The sequence below is a fragment of the Oreochromis aureus genome, linkage group 22, assembly GCF_013358895.1.
Source record: "Oreochromis aureus strain Israel breed Guangdong linkage group 22, ZZ_aureus, whole genome shotgun sequence".
Classification (NCBI taxonomy): Eukaryota; Metazoa; Chordata; class Actinopteri; order Cichliformes; family Cichlidae; genus Oreochromis; species Oreochromis aureus.
In genome coordinates, this window is record NC_052962.1 from 31,727,729 (window position 1) to 31,749,767 (window position 22,039).

A 22,039-nucleotide genomic window follows, 5' to 3' on the forward strand; every position below is an offset into this window, starting at 1 on the left:
CAGAGGATAAAGTAATAAAATAAAATAATAATAAAAATACCAAAATCCTGAAATCTTTTGACAGTCTGGCTCTTTGAAAGAAAAATATGAAGAAATAAGAATAAGGGGCGACTCAAGAATTTTACACAATATTGAAATTTCCTCCTAACTTTAAACTGTGTATCGGTCTCTTGTATAATGTTGTATTGTATAATAGAGTAGGCTATTGTTCTTTACATTATTTACAAGGACAGTTCACCCTGCAAATTCACCCCAGGGTGAGACCATGCAGTGCTCAGAGAAACTACATGATAAAGAGTAAATAAAACTAAAGAGCTATACAAATCTACAGGTATCATTTAGCGTGTTATATGTTAAAGTTTATGAGTACAATTAGAGAAAGACTGAACAAATATGGTATGTTTGGTTAGGTGTTAGTTGTCAGGTGAAAGTCTCCTCCTCCTTTCTAAATTCCAGTGCAGATTAAGTTTTAAAGTTTCAACAGAAAATACCAAAGTGGAAATGTTTGGCCTTAATGCACAGCACCATGTTGAGGAACAAATAAATAAACACAGCATATCAATTGTCAACATGGTGGTGGAGGAATGATGATGCAAGCTTGTTTTGCAGCCATGGAACTAGACACGTTGCAGCACAGACAACTATATGTTCACAAACACATCATGTCCAATTACGAACCACAATCTAACTTCTTTAGACTGTAGAAAGAACAAAAAACACTGAACCAAGGAAAAACCATATAATTAAATCAGGTGATTTGAACAAGGAACCTCACAGTCAACAGTGCTGACCACTGTACCTCTGTGCTTTCAAACTGGAAAATCACACAAATTTAATAATTTGTTTGTCTTTTGTCTGTGATTGTAAATGTGAGTTACCAGAAAAAGCAATCAATTTAAAAATAATCCTGATGGACATTTTTGACAGATATGCTGCAAGAAAAATGCTTTGGGTGCCATACAGTCTTGCCCTTTGCCTACAGCAAATTATTGAGCTGATGTACAGATGGTTACTGTTTTTGTGTTATTTGTTTTTCACAAAATTAAGTCAAATCTTTACATAGAGCTGTGATTTTAAGTCGTCATGGTCTTGAACGAGGGAATTTAAAATATATGGGCCTACTGTTCTACTGCATGTTAGTTTGATCAGCTTGCATCCTTAATATACTGGCTACTTATTCTAAACAATATATAGAAAACTTCATGTGTATGTGTCAATAGAAAATTGTACTGGTAGTCAGTATAAGCTTTTAATGATATAAGTTTGCATATGATAGAATACTGTATGTTGACCTTTTGATGACTTAGACTGTTGTCCACTACAAGACTGTTTTATAAATTCTTTCTCACAGCGATAATAGCTGAACAAGCAGGAAGAGGAGAGCTGGACACTTTTATCTGCTCTCTCTAACAAGAAGAGGGGCTGCGTCCTTCTGAATCTCACAACACACACACATACACTTGAACCACTCTTATCTTCACTCCCTACGCACTAACATTCCTCTGCCTATGAATAGACGTATTCACTGTTGTATTACTTTTGTATATAAATAAAGACAAGTGCAAGAACAGAGCGCGCATCGCAGGGCCCCCACTCTGGTGTGAGCGTTCTGTGATCGCCCTTGTATACAAGTAAATGCTGCAGCGTCTGTGTGTGTTTCTACCCTTAGAGTCTTAGCTGAAGAAGTGTCTTTAGAATAAATCTCTTGACAGTATGCCATATGGCTAAGAAACCACCTGCGAACAATATTTTTAAATTGTTGAAGAAAACACAAAATAATTCAAGGATGAGAAAAAGTGAGATGAGAAAAATTAACCCCAGCAAGAAACATGAAGAGCAGATGCTGCAACGACGCAGGATATAATCCAAGCAGCAATGATCCTCCTGTAAGTAGGAAAAACTCCACCTGCTGATGTGACTGTCCAGCGTTTGGCTTGAAAATATTCTCAAAAGAAGTGTTAGCTTTATGTGACTATGCCATGAGGAAAGCATGAATCAAGCTTTATGCTATAACTGCCTGTAGAACAGCTGAAGCTGTTCTTAGATTTTACTGGTCTGTGTACAATCATACAAATTTAGCATTGCCAGCAGATTGTTGTCAGGTTTGTTCCTGGTAGGTGCTGGTCTGCAGTGCAATGAAAAGTCAAACTATTATTATTTTGAATAGCTTTTATATAAGTATGAGTAAAATAGCTGTAATTTTTTAATATAAAGCCCAAAGCGATGTTAGTGCAAGTTATGGAGAGAAACCCAGATAAACATTTCAGAGAGAGCAACAATGTACAAGTGTCCGAATCAACAATCTGGTGCGTTATTAAAAAGAATGAATGCACTGACCAGCTCGTCAACATCAAAAGGCCTGAAAGACCACAGAAGACAACTAAAGTGCATGAATGCAATAACCTCAAAACATCTAACCAAGCCAATAACACTTGATGAGTTAGGTAGATCATTGTCGTGGTCTGCAGTCAAGAGAACCATTAATGTAATTAATTAATGTAAATACAGAAGGTTTACAACAAGGTACAAAACACTAGTTTTACTCAAGAAAAGGAAGACTTTCCCAGAAAACATCTAAAACAGCGTGCACAGAAATGTAGAAAATAAAATAAATAAATCATTGGACAGATAAACTAATGGTTATACCAGAATGATGGGAAAGGAACAGAGAAACGGCTCATGATCACAGCACATCATCTAACTAGTGCCACTAGTGACAGCTCACAGAAAAAATACTGAAGTGTAGACGTCTATACTCTGGTCAGTTCAGCTAAATGCTGCAAAGCCGATTGTGCCTCAATACAAACTGATAATAACAAAATGCTGACACATATGCTACAGCTCCATGATTCCAAACTTGCACATACATTTTTTAGAATTGCCTTTTGTGATTCCCATTGTGTCCCCACCAGGTGCTGCATTATATTTAAATTCTTTTTACATTTTCTTCTCAGTCCTGTTAACATGCTGTGTTCATGTAAGCTTTACATCAAAGTGCACGCCTAAAACTTTAAATGACAGATAGATAAAACAATCTTTCCTTATATGTTTCCTGTTTAAATAAACCATTTTGTTTTATTTTCTATGGAGAGCTGAAATCCTCATGTAGTAGTCCATATTTGTACCTGCTTAACTGCTTCTTGCAGCTGCTTTTAAACAGTCTGCACACTTCCTCCTCTCTTACAGATGACTGTATCATCTGCAAAAGCTGACTTTCCTATATGCCTAGGAATTTGATCAAAGATATATTTAATCTTAATTAAAATTACTAATGGCTCAAACACTCTGCCCTGAGGAGTTCCATTCTCAGTTATTAGATTGCTTATGTAGGAATGTTTAGCTTATTTTAGAGTTGAGGAATGTGTTAGATAGGATAGAATTATGGTAGAGACACTGACACTGCCCTGGATGTAATAAAGGCCTGATGGTGTCATAAACTTAGGAGTAGATTCTAGGAGACCCTCCCCAGTTGAACTGTGAATGTAAGACAAAGAAGAGTTAATGCTGAGTGGAAATTCCCCAGAGGATACCTGTGTGGGGGTCTCAACATTTGTAACTGGATAACTGTGGTCTGGAAGAGAGATGGGCTTTTATGACCCCCAGGAAGTCACGTACACAGAGACACACATACACAGTGCTTTAACTGTTACACTCCCACACCTACATGCACATGCATTCACACATACACACAGGTACGCGCACACACAGGCACTCACGTTCTCGTGCATACACACACAGACATACAGAGTTTGCACCACACCATGGGGGATTTATGATGGGGTCGCCTCTATAAAGCTGGCTGTAACTAACAAAGGGGTGAAGATTTTTGCAGAGGGACACCGGCCTTGTCTTCCCTTCTAGAAGTGCATGCTTAAATGAAGATGAATAAAGATGAATAAAGGTTTTGTGAAAATAACTACTGAGTTCCGGTGCCATCTCTGGATTCCTCGACAAATAAAAGATCCAGGGTAAAACTGATTTCGCAACACTTACCATTTATACAAACTCTTATTCATCTTTTGTCTAGAAGGTCTCTGTCCCAATTAAATAATCTAGCTTTTACACCTATTTTTTAAAGTTTAATAAATAGTCACTATTTCCACAGCATATCATATATTTTATTTTCTATATCCAAAAACATTGCTGTCTATTTCTTTATTCACTGCTGCTTTCCTTTTTCTCCAAGTCTGTGTGACTTTTTAGTAATTTCAGTCGTTTTCACCTCTTCTTCAGTTCTAACAACAAGAGGCAGCACATTCACAGTCAGAGATGGCCCGTTTGTCAGCAGAGAGCTCTGCTGCCAGATGGAGGCAGTTTCATGATTTTAGTCTTCGCTGACTAAAACTAGTTTGTTCTGTACTTTACCGTACTAGCATTATGCAATTGGATTGGGAGGGGTAAGAAAACACAGACACTTAAAGACAAAGCTTACTTTTATATTCAGCAGTACTACAATCCCATTGCTAGATGGCGCCATCTGACAAACCAAACCCAGCAGCACATTGTGGAGAAAGCTAGTCCTGCAGCAGAGCTTAATGATAGTCTTTGATGCTTAGACAGGTTTATGTGCAGAATGAGTGGATTATTTATGAACAGCAGTGGGATTATAACTTGAAGTGAGTTCATATGAGAGGCAGCAAGTTATGAGAAAGAGTCTGAGGGCAGAGGTCAGATGAGGACAAGAGAAACAGAAATAACAGAAAGTCTTAAAATCCAACATTATATTTTAATTTTTATATGTAAGTACATAATATTCAGTCTGTAGCCCTTCAGTTTAGACAATAATACTTAAATATTGCCTCTTTATTTGTTTGGGTTTTTTTAAATAAAATTCAACATTTCTGATTTTAGGAATTGATCGTTTCATTATTTTATCATTACAGCAACGTTGCAGGAAGAGAAGGACACACAGCTATTCCAGCTGATTTGGCTGGAGTAGGTTTCCAGATGAATTTGTGGTGGTTGAATAATTGTATCTGGATTACTTGGGGAAGTTATTTGTATATGAGTGTAAACATGAGCATAATTTAAATTACTTTTAAAATGGATTTAGTAAGAATGTGATTAAGTATAAATAACTTCCGAAAATATTTGATAATAGATGTGACACAAATATACATGATTTTGATTAGACGGCCCACAGTGACGTAGTGGTTAAAGACACAGAGCCCAGAGAGTACACACCACTGGCTCTTTGTTTCTGAGGTCATGATGAGTTTCACTTTCCAAAGAAAACCTTAGTTCCCTTTTTTTGCCTGGTTACTGTTAAGATGCAGCCAGCTTTGAATTCCTATTGGTCAGAGAGGAGCTACTGCGCATGCGGCAGTTTCATTTTCACTGTGGCGGAGTCTAAACAATAAAGACATATTTTTTTTTCCCATCTTTGTTACAGTCAGGTGTATTACCACCACCCACTGAATTCTGCTGCTGACCCACATCTCAAAATGCCAAATCTTATTAATGAGAGCGAGAGAGAGATAAATATATTGGATATTGTGGCAAATCCTACTCAAAAAACAAATAAAAAAAATGTCAGACGAGGACAAGAGAAACAGAACTAGTAAAAGGTCTTAAAATCCAAAAACATACAACTTTGTTTTTATATTCCAAATGTATAATATTATGTCTGTAACCCTTGGATTCAGACAATAATACTTAAATATTGTGGTTTTATGTGTTTTTATACATACATAGTTCTACATTGCTAAAGTTTTTCTGATGTTAATCATTGATAGCTTCATTTCTTTATCATTGCAGCAATGTTGCAAAACCAGGAAGACAAAAAGCCTTGACGTCCTGGCGCTTAACTTAGATAACAGCCTCTTTGTTTGTGTGCCGGCGCTTGCAAATCAAACCAGATCCAGCTTCATAAACAGAAAAACGAAACCTAACAGAGTCATCACGTGGTTTCTCAGTAAGCGGCACAGATGGAGTGCTGTTTGAGTCCAGTGGCGGCGCTCTAACACCGTGAATGATCAGATTTGCTGAGGCTTTCCGCTGGAGCTTCAACATATGTCATTTGTTGTTTGTAAGTCACATCAGAAGAGCATCAGCTGGGTGTGTCACAGTTGTATTGGAGGAAGGAAGGCTCAGGGTTTAAATAATCAGCATCATGGGCTCATCCGATCAGAATGAGAATAAGCAGTCATCTAATCATTCACAGGGTTCTCCTTTTATTCTCAATTCAATAAAGCAAAGAAGGAAAGACACACATGGACTGCTCTCTCTGAAAGGAAATAGAGTATGATTTAAGTAACTCAAAATAATACATGAACTCAGGAGACTCAAAGAGAAACTCACCTCAGCTGCCGCCCCATGTGGGAGTGAAGGAAGAGTGAGGGGTAGGTGAGTGCAGTCCTTATATAATGAGTGACAGGTGAGTGCAATTAAGGCCAAGCACCACACCCAATTAAAGGTGAGGAAAAGAAACAAGGTGCATCTGGTGAAGTGAATGTGCTAAAAGGTGAGCCTTTACAACAACAGTGACTATACACACCAGCATGTATCTGTGTGAGGGTGATGCTGTTTAGGAAGGTAACAAAGAAACACAACCTGAGGTGTGTTGTGTTTTATAACCTCTCAAAATAAAAACAGGAAATGCATCAGAGCTCTGTCTGATTTTAGGAGGATTCCTTTGTTCTGGTGTGAAAAGCATGTCAGAAGCACAATATACGTCTTTACACTTTAAAGACAGCAGAAATTCTTGAATGACAGAAGTTGTAAGTTTACATATGCAGACAAATTAAAAGATAAAGAGGCAAATCTCAAATTTAAAAGATGTGATGTTGCTGGAAGCTAAATTGGATCATTCACTTAGGATTCACTTGGGATCATTTGTCATTTGTTCTTTGACATTTCACGTTCTCTGAATTCATCTTAAAAACCTGCTCATTTTCTCTACATAATTAAAGCTCTAACTCATCATCGTCACGTTATAACACTGAAAACAACCTCTGTAATCTGGTTAAACTGGTCACTTTGCTGCTTTTCTGAGATAAAATATGAGAATCTCTGAATATTGGGCACCTTTACTCTGACTGCTTTCTCCTCACATTGCAGCATTTAGTGTCTAACCTTACCCAAGTTATTAAGTGTGTACGTTTTTCATCACTGCATGTTTTTCTCTGGTCTGTCTATCCCAATATTTTAGAAATAAAATCTTTTCCTTTTTGCTTTGGTTTTTATATTTGACAGCTTTATTGACTTTTCTGGAATTTAAATCATATTATAATCTCATGAAATACAACAGTTACAAGCACATGACACCTGCACCTGAAACCTCTGAGTATGTTCTAGTTAAAGAGTCAGCAGTATCTGATCTTGACCTCTTCTCATGTTTTCAGTGTGCAGGCTTTCATGTCACAAACTCTCAGGTTACACAGCGGTGGATGACCCTGGTGGTTTGCCAAACTTTAAACTGCTGAACTGTATTTGATGGACCTCAACCACATAACACAGTATTAATACTGCTTACAAATCAATAACCTCTTACAACTTAATTTATGATAAATATAAATCTTTTACTTATGTTGGTGGTTCATGACTTTTATTTAAGTGTGATTTTGACTGCAAGACTTATACCTGTAAAAATGTGTTTTTACTTTGGTATAATGTGGGATACTAGTTTGTGGAACAATTCTTTTACACTTCTTTCACTTTGACTTGATCCCATAGTCCAAAAACGTGCATTTTAGGTTAACTGGTGATTAAATCAAGTGTGGATGTGAGAGTGTGTGGTTTGCTCTTTCTCTCTCTCTGGGCGAGACCTGTTAGGGTGTACCTTATCTCTTGTCCCAAATCAGGTGGAATAGGTTGCAAGCTAAATTTGTGGGTGGATGAATAATTGTATCTGGATTGCTCTGGGAACTCAAGGTTAATTGCATAGTTGTGTAAACATGAGCATAATTTAAACTACTTTCAAAATGGCATTAGTAAGAATATGATTAAGTACAAATAACTCCAGAAAATATGTGATAACAGCTGTGACACAAATATACATGTTTGTATGTGTCTTTTATCCCTACGTCACTTTAGGTCTCTAATCACAGTCACAGATTACGCGCTACTAGCTCTTTGTTTCTGTCATTCTCCACTTTCCAAAATAAATTAGTAAAGGCCTCGGTTCTCTCATTTTGCCTGGTTACTGGTGAGGCGCATCCAGCTTTGAATTCCTATTGGTCAGAGAGGAGTCACTGCGCGCGGACTCAGAGGCAGTAGTTTCATTTTGTGGCAAAATTAAAACAATAAACGGTTGTATTAATTTTTTCTTCTTATAATGCGAGTATTGAATTGAAAATGAGGACGTTTATGATGCTGCTTCTTTACTGGACAGCGTCTCTGTCTGCAGGTAAGCTTCATAAAAAAGAAACTGTTCTTTAGAGATAGTGTTGCTCTCAGGTGGCTCAGGTGTTACTGTAAATAGACTCTCGGCTTGTATATATTCAAGATTCAAGGTTTATTTTTATTTCGCAGGGTTGTTTGTGTTTTTTTTTAACAGAAATACACAGGCTTCAACAAAATGTTGCTTCTCACCAGCCTCTACAGTACAATGATCAGTAAAACAAAAAAAAAATACAGTAATAACAAATCTAAAATAAGGATAAATAGCAATGACGCAGCATCTTGCAGAGACACTGAGCAAACTCAAGTGTAAATAATCACATTGATTCAGCTAGCAGCAGTCCCTTCATGGAGAGGGATTAAATTAGATCAGATTAATTGTGTGTTTATGGATTGTAGAGGGAGGTGCTACAGTCCATTTATCAGTCTCACAGTTTGTACAAAGAAGCCTTCCAGCATCCTGCTGGTTCTGCAGCTGATGCTCCGTCACCTCTTTCCAGATGCTGGAGTGAGAACAGGCCGTGAGAGGGCTGGTGGGGGTCCCTGATGTTTGTAGCTGTTTGCAGAAAGCCTACAAACAGCTACAAACATCAAAACCTAAATGAGTGTTGGTTTACAAATTATTTTTTGTTGAAATTAAATTTCTAATTGTAGAAGAAGAAAAATTTAAGCTGCTCATAATGTTTTATGGTGTAAGGTATAGGAGTGTAATATAAGCAAAAAGGGGGGGAACAGTTGTAATCTGCACAATACTAAAAAAAAAATGAATTCATTGGCAGCCTATGGTCGGGTTAATGCCATAATAAGGACTGTAAATCATTACTGATGCAAAATGAAAATATAATCAAATCAAAATGACCTACAAACACCAGTTTTTACAAAACGAATTGTAAAAGTTTTTAATATAAGATGATCAGAAAAGACAAAACATTGATTTATAAATCTACTTTTGTATTTGTAGTGCAGACACACTATATTTTTTTAAATTTTGAAAATACTGTGATTTTTAAAGCCGTGTCTCACAACATTAAATATTTCTTACAGTGAAGCACTCTCTGAAGTATTTCTACACTGCATCCTCTCAAGTCCCAAACTTCCCAGAGTTCGTGGTTGTTGGGATGGTTGATGAAGTTCAGATTGTTCAGTTTGACAGCAACACCATGAAAACTGTGTCCAAACAGGACTGGATGAACAGAAATATAGATGAGCAGTACTGGGAGAGAGAGACTGGGGGCTTTGTAAGTGCCCAGCAGGTGTTCAAAGCCAACATTGAAATTGCAAAGCAGCGCTTCAACCAAACTGGAGGTTTGTTTATATTTTATTGGTTTTTTACTGATATTTACTGTTAATGTTTTCAGCATTTATTTTAGTCGTAAACAGATTTGCATACATACACTTTAAAAATACTTCATTCAGATTAAAAAGATTTAAATACAGGATGACTCGTAATGAATGTAAAGGGCAGATGGAGGCAGAGTGCAGGGAATGAGTAAAGAAGATGTGAGGGCAGCTGTAAGAGGATGAAGAGTGGAAAGGCAGTTTGTCCAGATAACATCCCTGTGGAGTTATGGGGATGTTTAGGAGAGAGAGCAGTGGACTTTTTAACCAGACTGCTTAACGTCTGGGGAATGGGGAAGAAGCAGCAGTCCGGCTTCATGCTCAGAAAACACCACAGATGTGATGCTTTCTTGCAGTGTTGATGGAAAAGTTTAGAGGAGGTCAGAAGGTGTTGCAAAGAAAGCATATGATAAGATGTCAAAAGGTGAACTGTGGTGCTGCATGAGAAAGTCAGGGATGACAGAGAAGTATGTGAGGGTGGTGCAGGACATGTATCTGTACAGTAAGACACAGTGGTGTGTGTGGTTGGAGTGACAGTTGGGTTCAAGGTGGGGGTGGGATTACATCATGGATCTGCTGTGAACCCCCTCATGTTTGTAATGGGGATGGACAGGTTAACAGATGAGGTCAGACTGAAGTCTCCATGGACTATGATGTTTGCAGACGGTGATGTGATCTGTAGTGAGAGCAGGAAGCAGGTGGAAGGGAAGGGGTTATATGCTGGTGAGAAGAGAAATGAAAATCAGTAGAAGCAACACAGAGTACACGTGTGTGAATGACAGGGAGAACAGTGTTACAGAGAGGATGCAAGAAGCAGAAATAGTGATGATTATTAATTTAAATACCTGAGGTCAACCATCCAAAGTAGCAGGCAGTGCACAAGAGAGGTGCAGGGTGTGATCTGTTGCATAAAGACAGAAGCAAGACTGAAAGGGAAGGTTTACAAGATGGTATTGAGACCTGCTGCGATGCATGGTGTGGAGATGAGGACACCGAGTTGGAGGTAACAGAGCTGATGATGATTTTATTGGGAGTGACCAAGTGGCAAGGCTGAGATGGTTTGGATGTTGAATGTGGAGCTGGGAAGAGAAAGACCTTGGAGGAAGTTCATGGATGTAGAGAAGGAGGATCTGCTGTGGCGACCCTTAAAGAGAGTGACCGAAAGAGGAAGAAGAAATGAAGAATTGTGAAGTCAAATGAACAGGTACAATCACATGACCAGACTTTGTGTGATAATTTACCTCATTTTTATTAAGTAATACAACTTTTTTATGACCAACACAGTTAAGTTCAGTGTATTTTCTCTCTTCCTCTCTGTCTGCTAATCTCATGTGTTTTTTTTAACAATAATCAAAATGTATTTATTCGTTAAATTTCAAAACCATCACTTCAGCCTTATACAATGTGTTTCCACCTCCCTTCAAATATTTTTCTTATTTCATTATTCGACTCTGTAATATCCTTCATTTTTTAAACAGACTTTACATGGTACTGGTACATTAATATGTGTGTCTAAGGCATTCAAACAGAAATGATAAGTTAGCATGCTGTTATATAGAAACAGTGACCTGTGTTTCTCTTTACTCTCCAGTTCTTCCTTCAGTGTCTCTCCTCCAGAAGACTTCCTCCTCTGCCATCAGCTGCCACGCTACAGGTTTCTATCCTGACAGAGCCGAGATGATGTGGAGGAAAGATGGAGAGGAGACTCATGAGGGTGTGGAGATAGGAGAGATCCTCACCAACAATGATGGGACTTTCCAGATGAGAGTTAACCTGGATCTGAGATCTGTTCCAGCTGAAGACTGGAGGAGGTACGACTGTGTGTTTCAGTTCTCTGGTATAAATGAAAACGTCACCACCACACTGGATAAAACAGCCATCAGGACAAATGAAGGTAAGAAAATAATCAGAAATGATGAAGATGTGTTGTTTGTATTGTTTTGTGTTTGAGCTGATGGGTGTCATAAAACATTGACTTTATTTTCAAAATGTCATTTTACTCATTTTATAGCCCACAATGGACCTCCTCATATGACACATCATATATAAACAGTCTAACACAGAAAAAAACCCACAAACACAAATAATTTTTATTTATTACTAACTAATCAATCATGGTTTGCAGTTGTAGCACTGACACTTTAAATGTTTGGATTTTTTTATAATATTAGTTTAGTATTAGTATAAGTCAAAGAAGTTAAAGACGTTAAGGACAAAAATGACAGTTTTGTCTTTATCTTTATTTTCATTCAACATTTTTTTGTCAATCATTGAACAAAATATTTTAGTGTATTTTTTTTACAAAACAATATTTAAAATAAATAAATCAGTCATTTACTGTTCTTCTTCTTTATTTTTTCATTTGTTTGTTTTTAGCCTCGACAGAAGTGCCCAACATCACGATCAGCTCCAGCTTCAGCCCCACTGCCGTCCCCATCAGCGTACCCATTGTCACTGCTGCTCTTGTTCTTGCTGTCGTTGCACTAATCGGATTCATTATTTACAAAAAGAAAACTGGTGAGTGAACCAAAGTATCCAAATATGATCTTAGTATTTTTAGTGTTTTACCAGGTTGCAAATTAAAACAAGCTTCAGGTCAGAGTGATGATACTGTAACAGTATTATCACAGTAATAGAAGGAACCAATGGTAAATAAAGTAAAAGGTAAAGTAACATAGAGAGCACTGTAAAGCAGTTTGAGTTAGTGGTGTAGGGATCAGTGTTTTTGTATTTACAGCTATGATGTCTGACATTTGATTCTTTTTTTTATTTACAGCTAATTCTTCTAAACCTTGTAAGTAAATTTTCCATTTAGGCCTTTTGAGCAGATTTCTGTTCACATAAAAATGTGTTTCACTGAATGTGAGTTAGCTACTAAAATGAAATACATGGAAACAAAGCAGTGTGTTGGAAATGAATGACAGCATCTCTACAGAGCAGCTCAGCTGGTTTTGATGTCTTGATTTTTCTTTTTTTCTTTTTTTCTAGACATGAAGACGTCACCTGAAAATGATCCTGAAAGGAGCCCTTCAGGTGTGTCTGTTTGTACTTGGATTGGAGGATTTGTTTGTGTCCTCATAAAAATTGTAATGTAGTGGCTTTATTTTTTAATATTTGTAAACATCAAAGTAGAACGTGTGTTCATATAGTCCGTTAAAATAGTTGCTGTTCATAGTTACACAGCACTAAACAGAACAAAGCAATTAAAGCATCAGTACTAAAAAACAAGTACCTTGGAAACATAGACGGCCCCACTATGTTCAGTAATATTCTACAGTAACAAACCAGCTCTGTGAATCAATGCACATCCTGTTGCTTTAATCTGTAATCTTTAATCTGCTGTCTTGGCCATTTTTCACCACCACACATCTTCATTCTTCTTCTTCTTCCATGGCCTGGATGTTGCCCCAATAAACTTTTTACCTCAGCAGCTCCTCCATGTTCACTAACTGAGATTTCTGTTGTGCTCACATAAATACATTTTATAAGCACTGCAGATTTTCCAAGATAGTTCTGACCTACATAATGAAACAGTGCTCACATATTTTTCAAAGTTAAACTATTCAAGTGACAGAAACAGAACCATAAACCCTCCTGCAACTGAAAACTTTCCCTCCTGTCTGTGTTTGTGTTCATGCTGTTTGTATTTAACACTATCATCAACATCAACAGATCATATGATTTGTTTCTTTCAGCTTCATATTTTTAATTATTCTGTATTTTTCCTCCTCAGATTCAAAATCTTCTTCAGACATAACCTGCAAAACTGAGCTGATGACAAGTACGTACAGGCTCTCTGTGACACACAGTCTTAATCTTTGTGTGGTCCTGCATGTTTTTACTCATGGATTTTTATACTTTGATGCATTTTGAATTATTAAAAACATTTCTGCAATGTTCAGCTGGTCTGACTCACCAGCTGTAGATTTCAGGTATAAACCTGCCATCACCATCATATCACACGTTTCTTCTCCTACAGTCGATTGTTTTTGGATTTTAAATGCTCTTATCTAAATGAAACAACATCCTCAGAGGGAGCAACATACATGCTGAACATGCAACCACTCACAAAGATTTAGATATAACAAACTAGACATTTTTATGACAGTGCACATCGCTCCAGTTGCTGTTTCTTATCTTAGTAAGAATCAGTGGCTTCCACTAAAACCTCATATATGATGAATAACGAGGCCATATAACAGATTTTACTGAGGAATAAGTAACTAGTTAAACTGTATCACTAGTGACATGATGGACGAAGAATGTTTGTGTGGAGATGGTCATGGCCCAGTGTTTGTGTGACAGCTCTTCCATCATGTTGAGTTTTTGACCTGAATGTTGTTGCTTTTTCTTTAGAGTAATTCTGACAAAGAGTGAAATCTGCAACAAAGGTAAGAGATGTCTCTGAACACATCACATGTACCACATCTTTGTGTTGTACTGGATGCATTTAAAGAAATCCTTCATTTTTCACACTGACTGCATTTGCTGATGCATGAAGAATTTTTCATTCGTTCCTCGTTAATGAAAGCTGAATCTTTCTCTGAACAGGAGACAGTTTGAACACTTGGACTAACTTTACTTCATGAGGATTCTGCATCACTGAACTCCTGAGAAAACATTTCTGCTGTAATGGAAGTGGACTTTTTTTTATTCCAGCCACGACACAACTTGTGACTGAAACATACACAAACGACCTCAAACAACACAAAGGAACCAAATTTTTACTTTTATGTCATAGAAAAAAAAGAGAATTACTATTTTTCTGTGCAAAAAGTTACTTTTTAGCCAAACTAACTTTATTTATAAAGTGCATTAAAACAGCAAGTTCTGACCAAAATACTTAACATTAAGAACAGAATTTTAAAAAATTAAATAATTAATTCATTAATAACAACAACCACAACTATAACAATAATAACATAACAATAACATAAACACATGCAAATAAAACTACATAAATAAAAACACTGAAAAATAATAAAAAGAACAATTTAAATTTTTTAAGTATAATTTTATACTGTTGGTCTTTTTTATACAATAATAAGTAAGTAAAGATGATCCTGAAGAAGAAAAACTACATCTGTAGGAATTTTGTGTTTATTTTCCTCAGTGTTGGGTCTGAGTGTGTTTTACCATTATTCAGTTTTAATGCTGCTTTTGGCCATTTTTTGCTACAGCAGTTCTGTTTGATTTTAGTTTAACTCTGGATGTCTTTCCTGACACAACCTCAAAGGGATTTTCACCGAATTAAACCAACAACCTTTTGCTTACTAGGTCAGTATGCTAACCACTACACCTTTGGAGACATCATGGTTCAAGGTCGATAATGTGAAAATAATCGTTCTCTGAATTGCTCTGCTTTGAATTGACTGCAGATCAGTTCATTTACAATCACTGTTTGTTTTTTATAAGCACCAACATGAGGCATCTTGAAATACTAAGTATGTGAACAGTGAACAGTCATGACTTTAATGGTAACTGTCCTACAAATATAGTGCAGAGACATGAATGTGCATATTTTATTACTGCTTGTTGTGTTAGACGGTCAATGCTGCTGCCAAAGTTATACATCAGGTTTACAGTGTGTGTGTGTGTGTGTGTGTGTGTGTGTGTGTGTGTGTGTGTGTGTGTGTGTGTGTGTGTGTGTGTGTGTGTGTGTGCCTCATGTGGTGTTTATTGTAAAGGTTTTTTTTATGTTGGATGTTTTAGATCAGCTGTGTTTTGATTTATGGAATCAGGGAAATGAGTCTTTGTTTTGTTAGACTACGATGCTGTGTCTACATCTAAATAAAAGTTTAACATTGTGGTCCTGCATGATGTTGGCTATTCAGAGTGTGGACAGGAGTGTACAATAACATGAGTGCACAGAAACTTTGTGAAAAGTGAGTCATGCTCCAAATCTGAGACCAAAAATATTGAAATACTGAGTATGTAAAGATGGATGCATCTCTACTGTTAAAGGTGCTGCTTTTATATTTTCCAACATGAAGTGGGATAAAACGTCAGTATCCTGCTGGGGTCAACTCAGAGGCCAGTTTAGAGCGCCTCTAAAAATAACTTTATTAATGGTAGTAATAACAGTGTATTTTACTATTATTTTCTGTAATTGTCTTCAAATGTTAGATTTTCCTAACTCGTCTACTGACGACAGCACAGGATAGAATGAAAACAGGTTTTATGTCCAGTGTTGTTGCTGTCATGATGTTACAGTCGCTCACACAGAGGCTGTTGGTCATTAATAACCTCATTAAGATTTGTTTCTGTGGCAGAAAGAAGATGCAGATGTAATTTCATGACACAAATCAGTGATGCAGATTTAAAACACACTTTAACTGAAATACAGCAAAAGAGCAAACTGTTCTGATAGTGCAGCTTAAATCACTGGGATATCGTGAGTTGCAGCCAAGGAGATGATGTACTTTATAATTTTAGTTTGTTAAAGATTTCCATTCCAATTCTGGTTGAATTGGGCTTCAGCTCTAGATCCAAGTGACAGTAAGTCAAAATGATGTTACCTGTCAGTGTCCAGCATCAGTCTGTATTCAGTTTGAATATTACTATAAACTGATATGGATGAGTTTATGTCTTTTATTCACTGTAACATTTAACTTTTGAGAGAGGAGGACAGAGAGGGAGAGAGCAGGATGAAGAGCAGAGAGCAAAAATAAACATGGACATGTGGTCAAATTCACCAAACATTATAAAGTTGTAGCTTCTGTTTTACCCACATTCACTGATAAAGATTTCTCATAACGAAGCAGTGTGTTATGCTGTTATCAATTATGGATCCTAAACCTGCCCTTATCATAATAATAATAATGATCTTATAATAATTATTCTAAGATTATATATTTTTTTTAAATTTCTAGTTCCTAGTTGAGTGCAGATGATGGAAAGAGAGGTTGTATAAGAACAGGAAGAATGAGGGAGCAGACAGTAAAGTCAGCTGAAAAACAAAAGTAGTTTTTCATGTGTTTCATGGAGACTTTGTTTTCCAGTAGCACACGTAAAACCTGCCAGTGGACATTCTAAACAGAGCATATTGGTGTGAATGGCAGCATTTTACAGGATTCACTCTAAACATGGCTGAACAGGATGGCTGCCACTACAACAATGTGATGGGCTACAAATCTGTTCTCCACTCATAAAACTGGAGTACATGATGCCCTGTGTTGTGTTTGCATGACAAAGGGAGGGTTTGATGAATTCAGAAACTTTAATACGAAACAACTCTATTACCGGTTTTCTTCATGTACTGGTCTGTGGAGTGGCAGCGTGATTTTCCAGTGTCTGTACTGAATAACGCCACTTAAAGTGCTTGATGATGTGGTGGACTGCCTCTGTGTGGTGAAGAGACTGAAATAATGTTTCTCATCTTATCTTATCTTATTGCTTTGCCACAAATAGTTCTTTAACTTCTTTAACAAGTCTTTGCCTTGGGTTGGGTAATTAAAGGCTCCGCCCTAAAACAGGTGGATGAGATTAAAATCTCTGATTATTCACTCTGATTCATTTTTAAACATTACAATATGTCATCCAACTAATCAGGTTGCTTTTGAAGGTAACGTTTTAATTGAATTGAACCTCAATTCAAATTGAATTGAGGTTTGAAAATGTGAAAATGGTTGATGACATTTGCAAGTAGCATTTTCTCTTAATATTAATGACAAGGCAGTGTATGCGTCCCATTATGATTGGGGGCTGAGCCCCTCTAAAAGTCTGACCCTAGAATCGCCCCTCGGTCTGCTACATGAAGTCTTGTCCCCATAATTTTGATTTGGAGGCTTGTGGACCAACTTTTCCTCTTATTTACTTATTTTGCTCTTTGTGTAAAATAACAGTGGTATTAACTTACTACTGTAATTATGTTAGTCTTCATAAACTTCACATACTCAAAAGAAAAATAAGGTCTCCTGTTTCCTCAAGTGCCATTTATTACAGAGCAACTAAGCTGTGTTGTGAAAGAGAAAATGACACCGCAAATAGAAAAAAGAAACAGTTCCTGTTTTTCTTTTGCTAATGAAATTTTATCTGGAAATTAACAGCCACAGAATGAATGCACAGTTTTGGGGGGTAATTGTGCCGGGTTGAGAAAATGGTGGGCTTCTCTGCTCAGGCTGCTGCCCCCGTGACCTGAACCCGGATAAGTGGAAGAAGCTGGATGTTTGAACTTCAGCAGGGCGTCTCGACCATGTCTACATGCCTGAATGCATCGGATTGCTGCCATGTGACTGGCTGATTAGAAATTTGTGTTAATGAGGTCTTCAATAAGTGTACCTAATAAAGTGTCTGGTCAGTGTATATGTATAACCTGTTTTCCTTTTGAAGCACTGAGGGAAGCACTTCACCACAGTTTTAGTCCTTGTAGCTTCAATAAAACACTCTGTGTTTGTCCTCTGATGACATTTTATTAGGAAATGTTTTCACTCTAAATGTAGCCTAACAACACAGAGACAATAGAAACAATAGAAACTTTAAACTAGACTCTAGACTAGACTCTCAGAATAAAGTTTAACAAAAATACAATCTGATATTTTCTAATTAGGCAACAATGAAATGGTGATAAATGTCATTGAGAATTACATCGGTATAAATACCCAACATTACAACCCACTAATAATTTACATTAGTATTGCATCCAGTAGGAACTAAAAATCTCAGGAAGAACAAAAGTTTAGTAAATAACAGTTTGCAGTGTAAGATGTAAGGTCATGATATGTTTTGGACTAAGAAAATAAAATTCATCTGTTATGTTTACACATTTTGGTCATAATTATGTGTTGTATTATTATTCCCCAACGTCGCCAGTAACTGAAAAGTAAACTGTAGTTTTTCGATCATGTTTACATATCTAGTAATGAAACGGGTGGTGATGTTTTTTATGGAATATACAGGGATTGTAATAGCTAAGTTAAATATATTTTTTTACTTTAAAAAGTACCATTTTAAGACAAAATAATTTGAAACATAAAACAATCTCAGTATCAGTATGCACTGTTTCTGTTGAGTCTAAAAGCTGAAACAGTAATTGTTTCTTACAGTAACTCACTCTCTGAGATATTTCTACTCTTCTTCCTCTGGAGTCTCAAACTTTCCAGAGTTTGTAGCTGTTGGTTTGGTTGATGATGTTCAGATGATTCACTATGACAGCAACACACAGAAAGCAGAGTTTAAGCAGCAGTGGATAGAGAAAGCTGCAGAAGATGATCCAGAGTACTCAGCACGCCAGACCAGTGTTGGGTAAGTTACTTTAAATTAGTAACTTAGTTACATTACTAGTTACTTCTCTAAAAAAGTAACTCAGTTACTTCAAGTTACTCGTTACTTTCAAAGTAACTAGTTACTAGGGAAAGTAACTTTGGTTTTACTCAGAATTCTCTTGTTAATGTGTTGCTTCCGTAACTGGATACCCAGCCAGATTGCCAGTCTTCTAGCTTGCTTACTTGCCACAAGTGCACTGTGCCACCTACCAATAGAAAGGAAAAATAATGTGCACATTTCCACGAGAGAAATCACGCCTGGACCGTCGTTGACCGCCGCCATGATTCTAGCCTGCTTTTTACATCCAACACAAAAACTGCAGTCGTGGTGCTTTTGATTGTACTCAGAACTTGGAAATTCTGCCTTCTGAATAGGAAGATGTAGGTAACACCAGACTGCAGATGAGCTGCATACAGAGCTGGACTGGGACAAAAAAAATTGTCCCGGGCATTTTGACTAGAGACCGCCCGCCATTATAGGAAAAATCATAAAGCCTTTGAATGAAAATAAACACTGTTGTGACAGTGATGTACACTGTTCTGATGGTATATATGTATCAATCTATCAATTGTTTGTTGTAAGACTCAGATAATTATTTTTTTTAAAAGTTAGACATTTTAAATGAGAATAATAAAGAAAAGTATTTCCTTGTCCCCCCTTCCCTGTTAATGCCCTACCTGGCCCCTGGCAACACTTTGCTAGACCCGCCCCTGCACAGTTACCAGCTGTCAGCTACGTAGAAAAGGATCCTGGTGTTATTTGTCTCTCAGAAACAGTTCATAACTTCCTTCAACTCATCCATGTCACCTAAAAGGTAAACCTGTTTCTCCATCACCTGTTCAGCTCTGATGATTCAGTAAGGACATCTCCTGGTTTCATCTGCATGTTTCCCTCTCACCAGATAACCAAACCGATATCATGACCAGCAGCTTTACAGCTGTGGCTCCAGCAAACATCAGCTGATACTAGAAATTAATATTAAATAAATTCTAACAACAGCTGATCAAGCTTAAACTGCTGCTGTTGTTTAACGTGACATCCGCTGGTTTCCTCTTTCTGGCGCAAAGTGGGCGATAAATAAACAAGAGAGAAAAGCCGATCAGCTGATCATTGATCAGTTTTCGTGATTGAAGTAGAAAGCGGAGATAATGAGAGAAGAAGAGGCAGCTGTGCAGCTTCAGCTTTGTGTCTTTTTCATTGTAGCTGAAGTCCGGGACAAACTGTGTTCCTTTTCACCTCAGTACGAAACGCGTAATATTTTCTCTGAATACCAGACGATTCTGTTTTTACGGACGGTTGGCAACTCTAATAATTAACCGTATGAACAAAATAAAGTTAAACATCAGTAACATAGCACCCACCCAGCTGTATAGAAACTCCGTCATGCTAGCTAGCACGCAGTACGAAAATGTCAGCATACCGAAAATAAACTCCACCTAAACTTGGTTTATATCTGACTCCGATAGACTGCAGGTCATAACTTCTTACCTGAAGTTCAGTTCACCTGACACGTGGACCGGCGGCTGCTTCGGCTCTCTCCTCTTGCCTCCACTTTCCCTCATCCACCTGCTGGCCTCCACCACTTGCTAATGTTATTGAATCTGTGGAAGCTCCGCGATATCCACCACACGAGTAACGAGTAACGAGCCTATCTAAATCCCAGTAACGAGTAACGTTCCTGGTTTTGGCATAATAACTAGTTACCGTGCTCGTTACCACAATAATAACGTAGTTACTGTAACGCGTTACTTAATAACGCGTTAGTCCCAACACTGCGCCAGACTAACAGGCTCATGAACACCCAGCAGGTCTTTAAAGGCAACATTGAAGCAGCGATTCAACCAAACTGGAGGTTTGTTTCTCTTTCACTTTTTTATTCATAAAATTAAGCTTTGTATTAACCCAACTGGTGATACTGAATAAAATCTCTCCAGGACTTAAAGACCTTTATTGTTACAGACACAAGCTAGCTTGTTAGCGCCTTTCATGGATGCTTAACTAGCCAAATCTAAAAGGCTGATTATGTGTATTTGTGTAGTTTTTGATGATGCTCTTTAACCAAACTACAATGTCTCATCTGTGGGAAAATATCAAATATTTCCTGCTCCTCTTGGTCTCAGGTGTTCACATTAACCAGCTGATGTACGTCTGTGAATGGGACGATGAAACAGCTGAAGTTAACGGATATCATCAGTATGGCTATGATGGAGAAGACTTCATATCATCTGACCTGCAGACAGAGACATGGATCGCTCCAGTAACGCAGGCTGTAATCACCAAACTCGAGTGGGACAGTGACAGATCTCTTTCAGGTGATCTGAGGAACTATCACACCCAGCTTTGTCCTGAGGGGCTGAAGAAGTACGTGAACTATGGGAGGAGCTCTCTGATGAGCACAGGTAAAATCACATGACCTGATTTATTGTAATTCACAACTTTAATTTAATGTGACTCCATAATGAACAGTCCACTTTGTGTGAGTTTGTATTAATTTGTCTTCTTTCCATCACTATTTCTGTCACTCTCTCATACAATTATCACATTTATCTCTTTTCATTTTTCCTGTCACAGTTTCTGTTTATTTTACTTTTCTAAGACCATCCCAGCAGCTGTTTACAGCACTTCCTTCACTTGTTTACTATTCCCCCATTTGCTTACACTTTAACTGGCATTTATATTAATTTGTGTGACATTCAAAATACATCAAATGGAAATGGTAAACTCAGTATGCTGTTATAAGCTGTGATATTTTATTTATTTATTTTATTTTTTAAATTCCTTAGAGCTTCCCTCAGTGTCTCTCCTCCAGAAGACTTCCTCCTCTCCAGTCACCTGCCACCTTGCAACTATGGTTCTGTGGTGGCAGATTTCTTTTCTCATGTATTAATCACATATTTAATCATATCACATTAGTTATAGTAATAGGGAGGAGGTATAGCCCCCCGTGCGAGGGGCCAATATGTGAGAGTTTGTGGAATGTTCTTTTCTGTGTGTCTGTATATAAGATTTAAGGGCGGTGGGCAAAATTCAGAGATGGTCCTGGTGTTTCACTGGGATGCTCTCTCCACATTGCAATGTGTTTATTAAACCCACTTCA

At 37.4% G+C, this 22,039-nt stretch overlaps 3 protein-coding genes across 4 annotated transcripts in view; all 3 read left to right on the forward strand.

Annotated features, from left to right (window-relative positions):
* Positions 1-22,039, forward strand: part of LOC116309268 (class I histocompatibility antigen, F10 alpha chain-like) — a 263,890-nt gene that overhangs the window by 66,674 nt on the left and 175,177 nt on the right. The gene's annotated exons all lie outside the window — the stretch shown is intronic.
* Positions 1-22,039, forward strand: part of LOC116330502 (major histocompatibility complex class I-related gene protein-like) — a 135,483-nt gene that overhangs the window by 14,192 nt on the left and 99,252 nt on the right. The window lies entirely within an intron of this gene.
* LOC116334973 (class I histocompatibility antigen, F10 alpha chain-like) lies at positions 9,750-14,910 on the forward strand. 2 transcript variants are annotated; one of them, XM_039605495.1, is made up of 8 exons: positions 9,750-10,882; positions 11,270-11,572; positions 12,055-12,195; positions 12,455-12,472; positions 12,667-12,711; positions 13,412-13,459; positions 14,035-14,069; positions 14,230-14,910. In XM_039605495.1, the coding sequence occupies exons 2-7, from the start codon at positions 11,356-11,358 to the stop codon at positions 14,037-14,039; spliced, it is 474 nt and encodes a 157-aa protein (XP_039461429.1). In that variant the 5' UTR covers positions 9,750-10,882; positions 11,270-11,355; the 3' UTR covers positions 14,040-14,069; positions 14,230-14,910. The 2 variants fall into 2 exon arrangements, with proteins under 2 accessions (XP_039461429.1, XP_039461430.1); XM_039605496.1 differs by lacking the exon at positions 12,455-12,472 and having other exon boundaries at positions 9,753-10,882.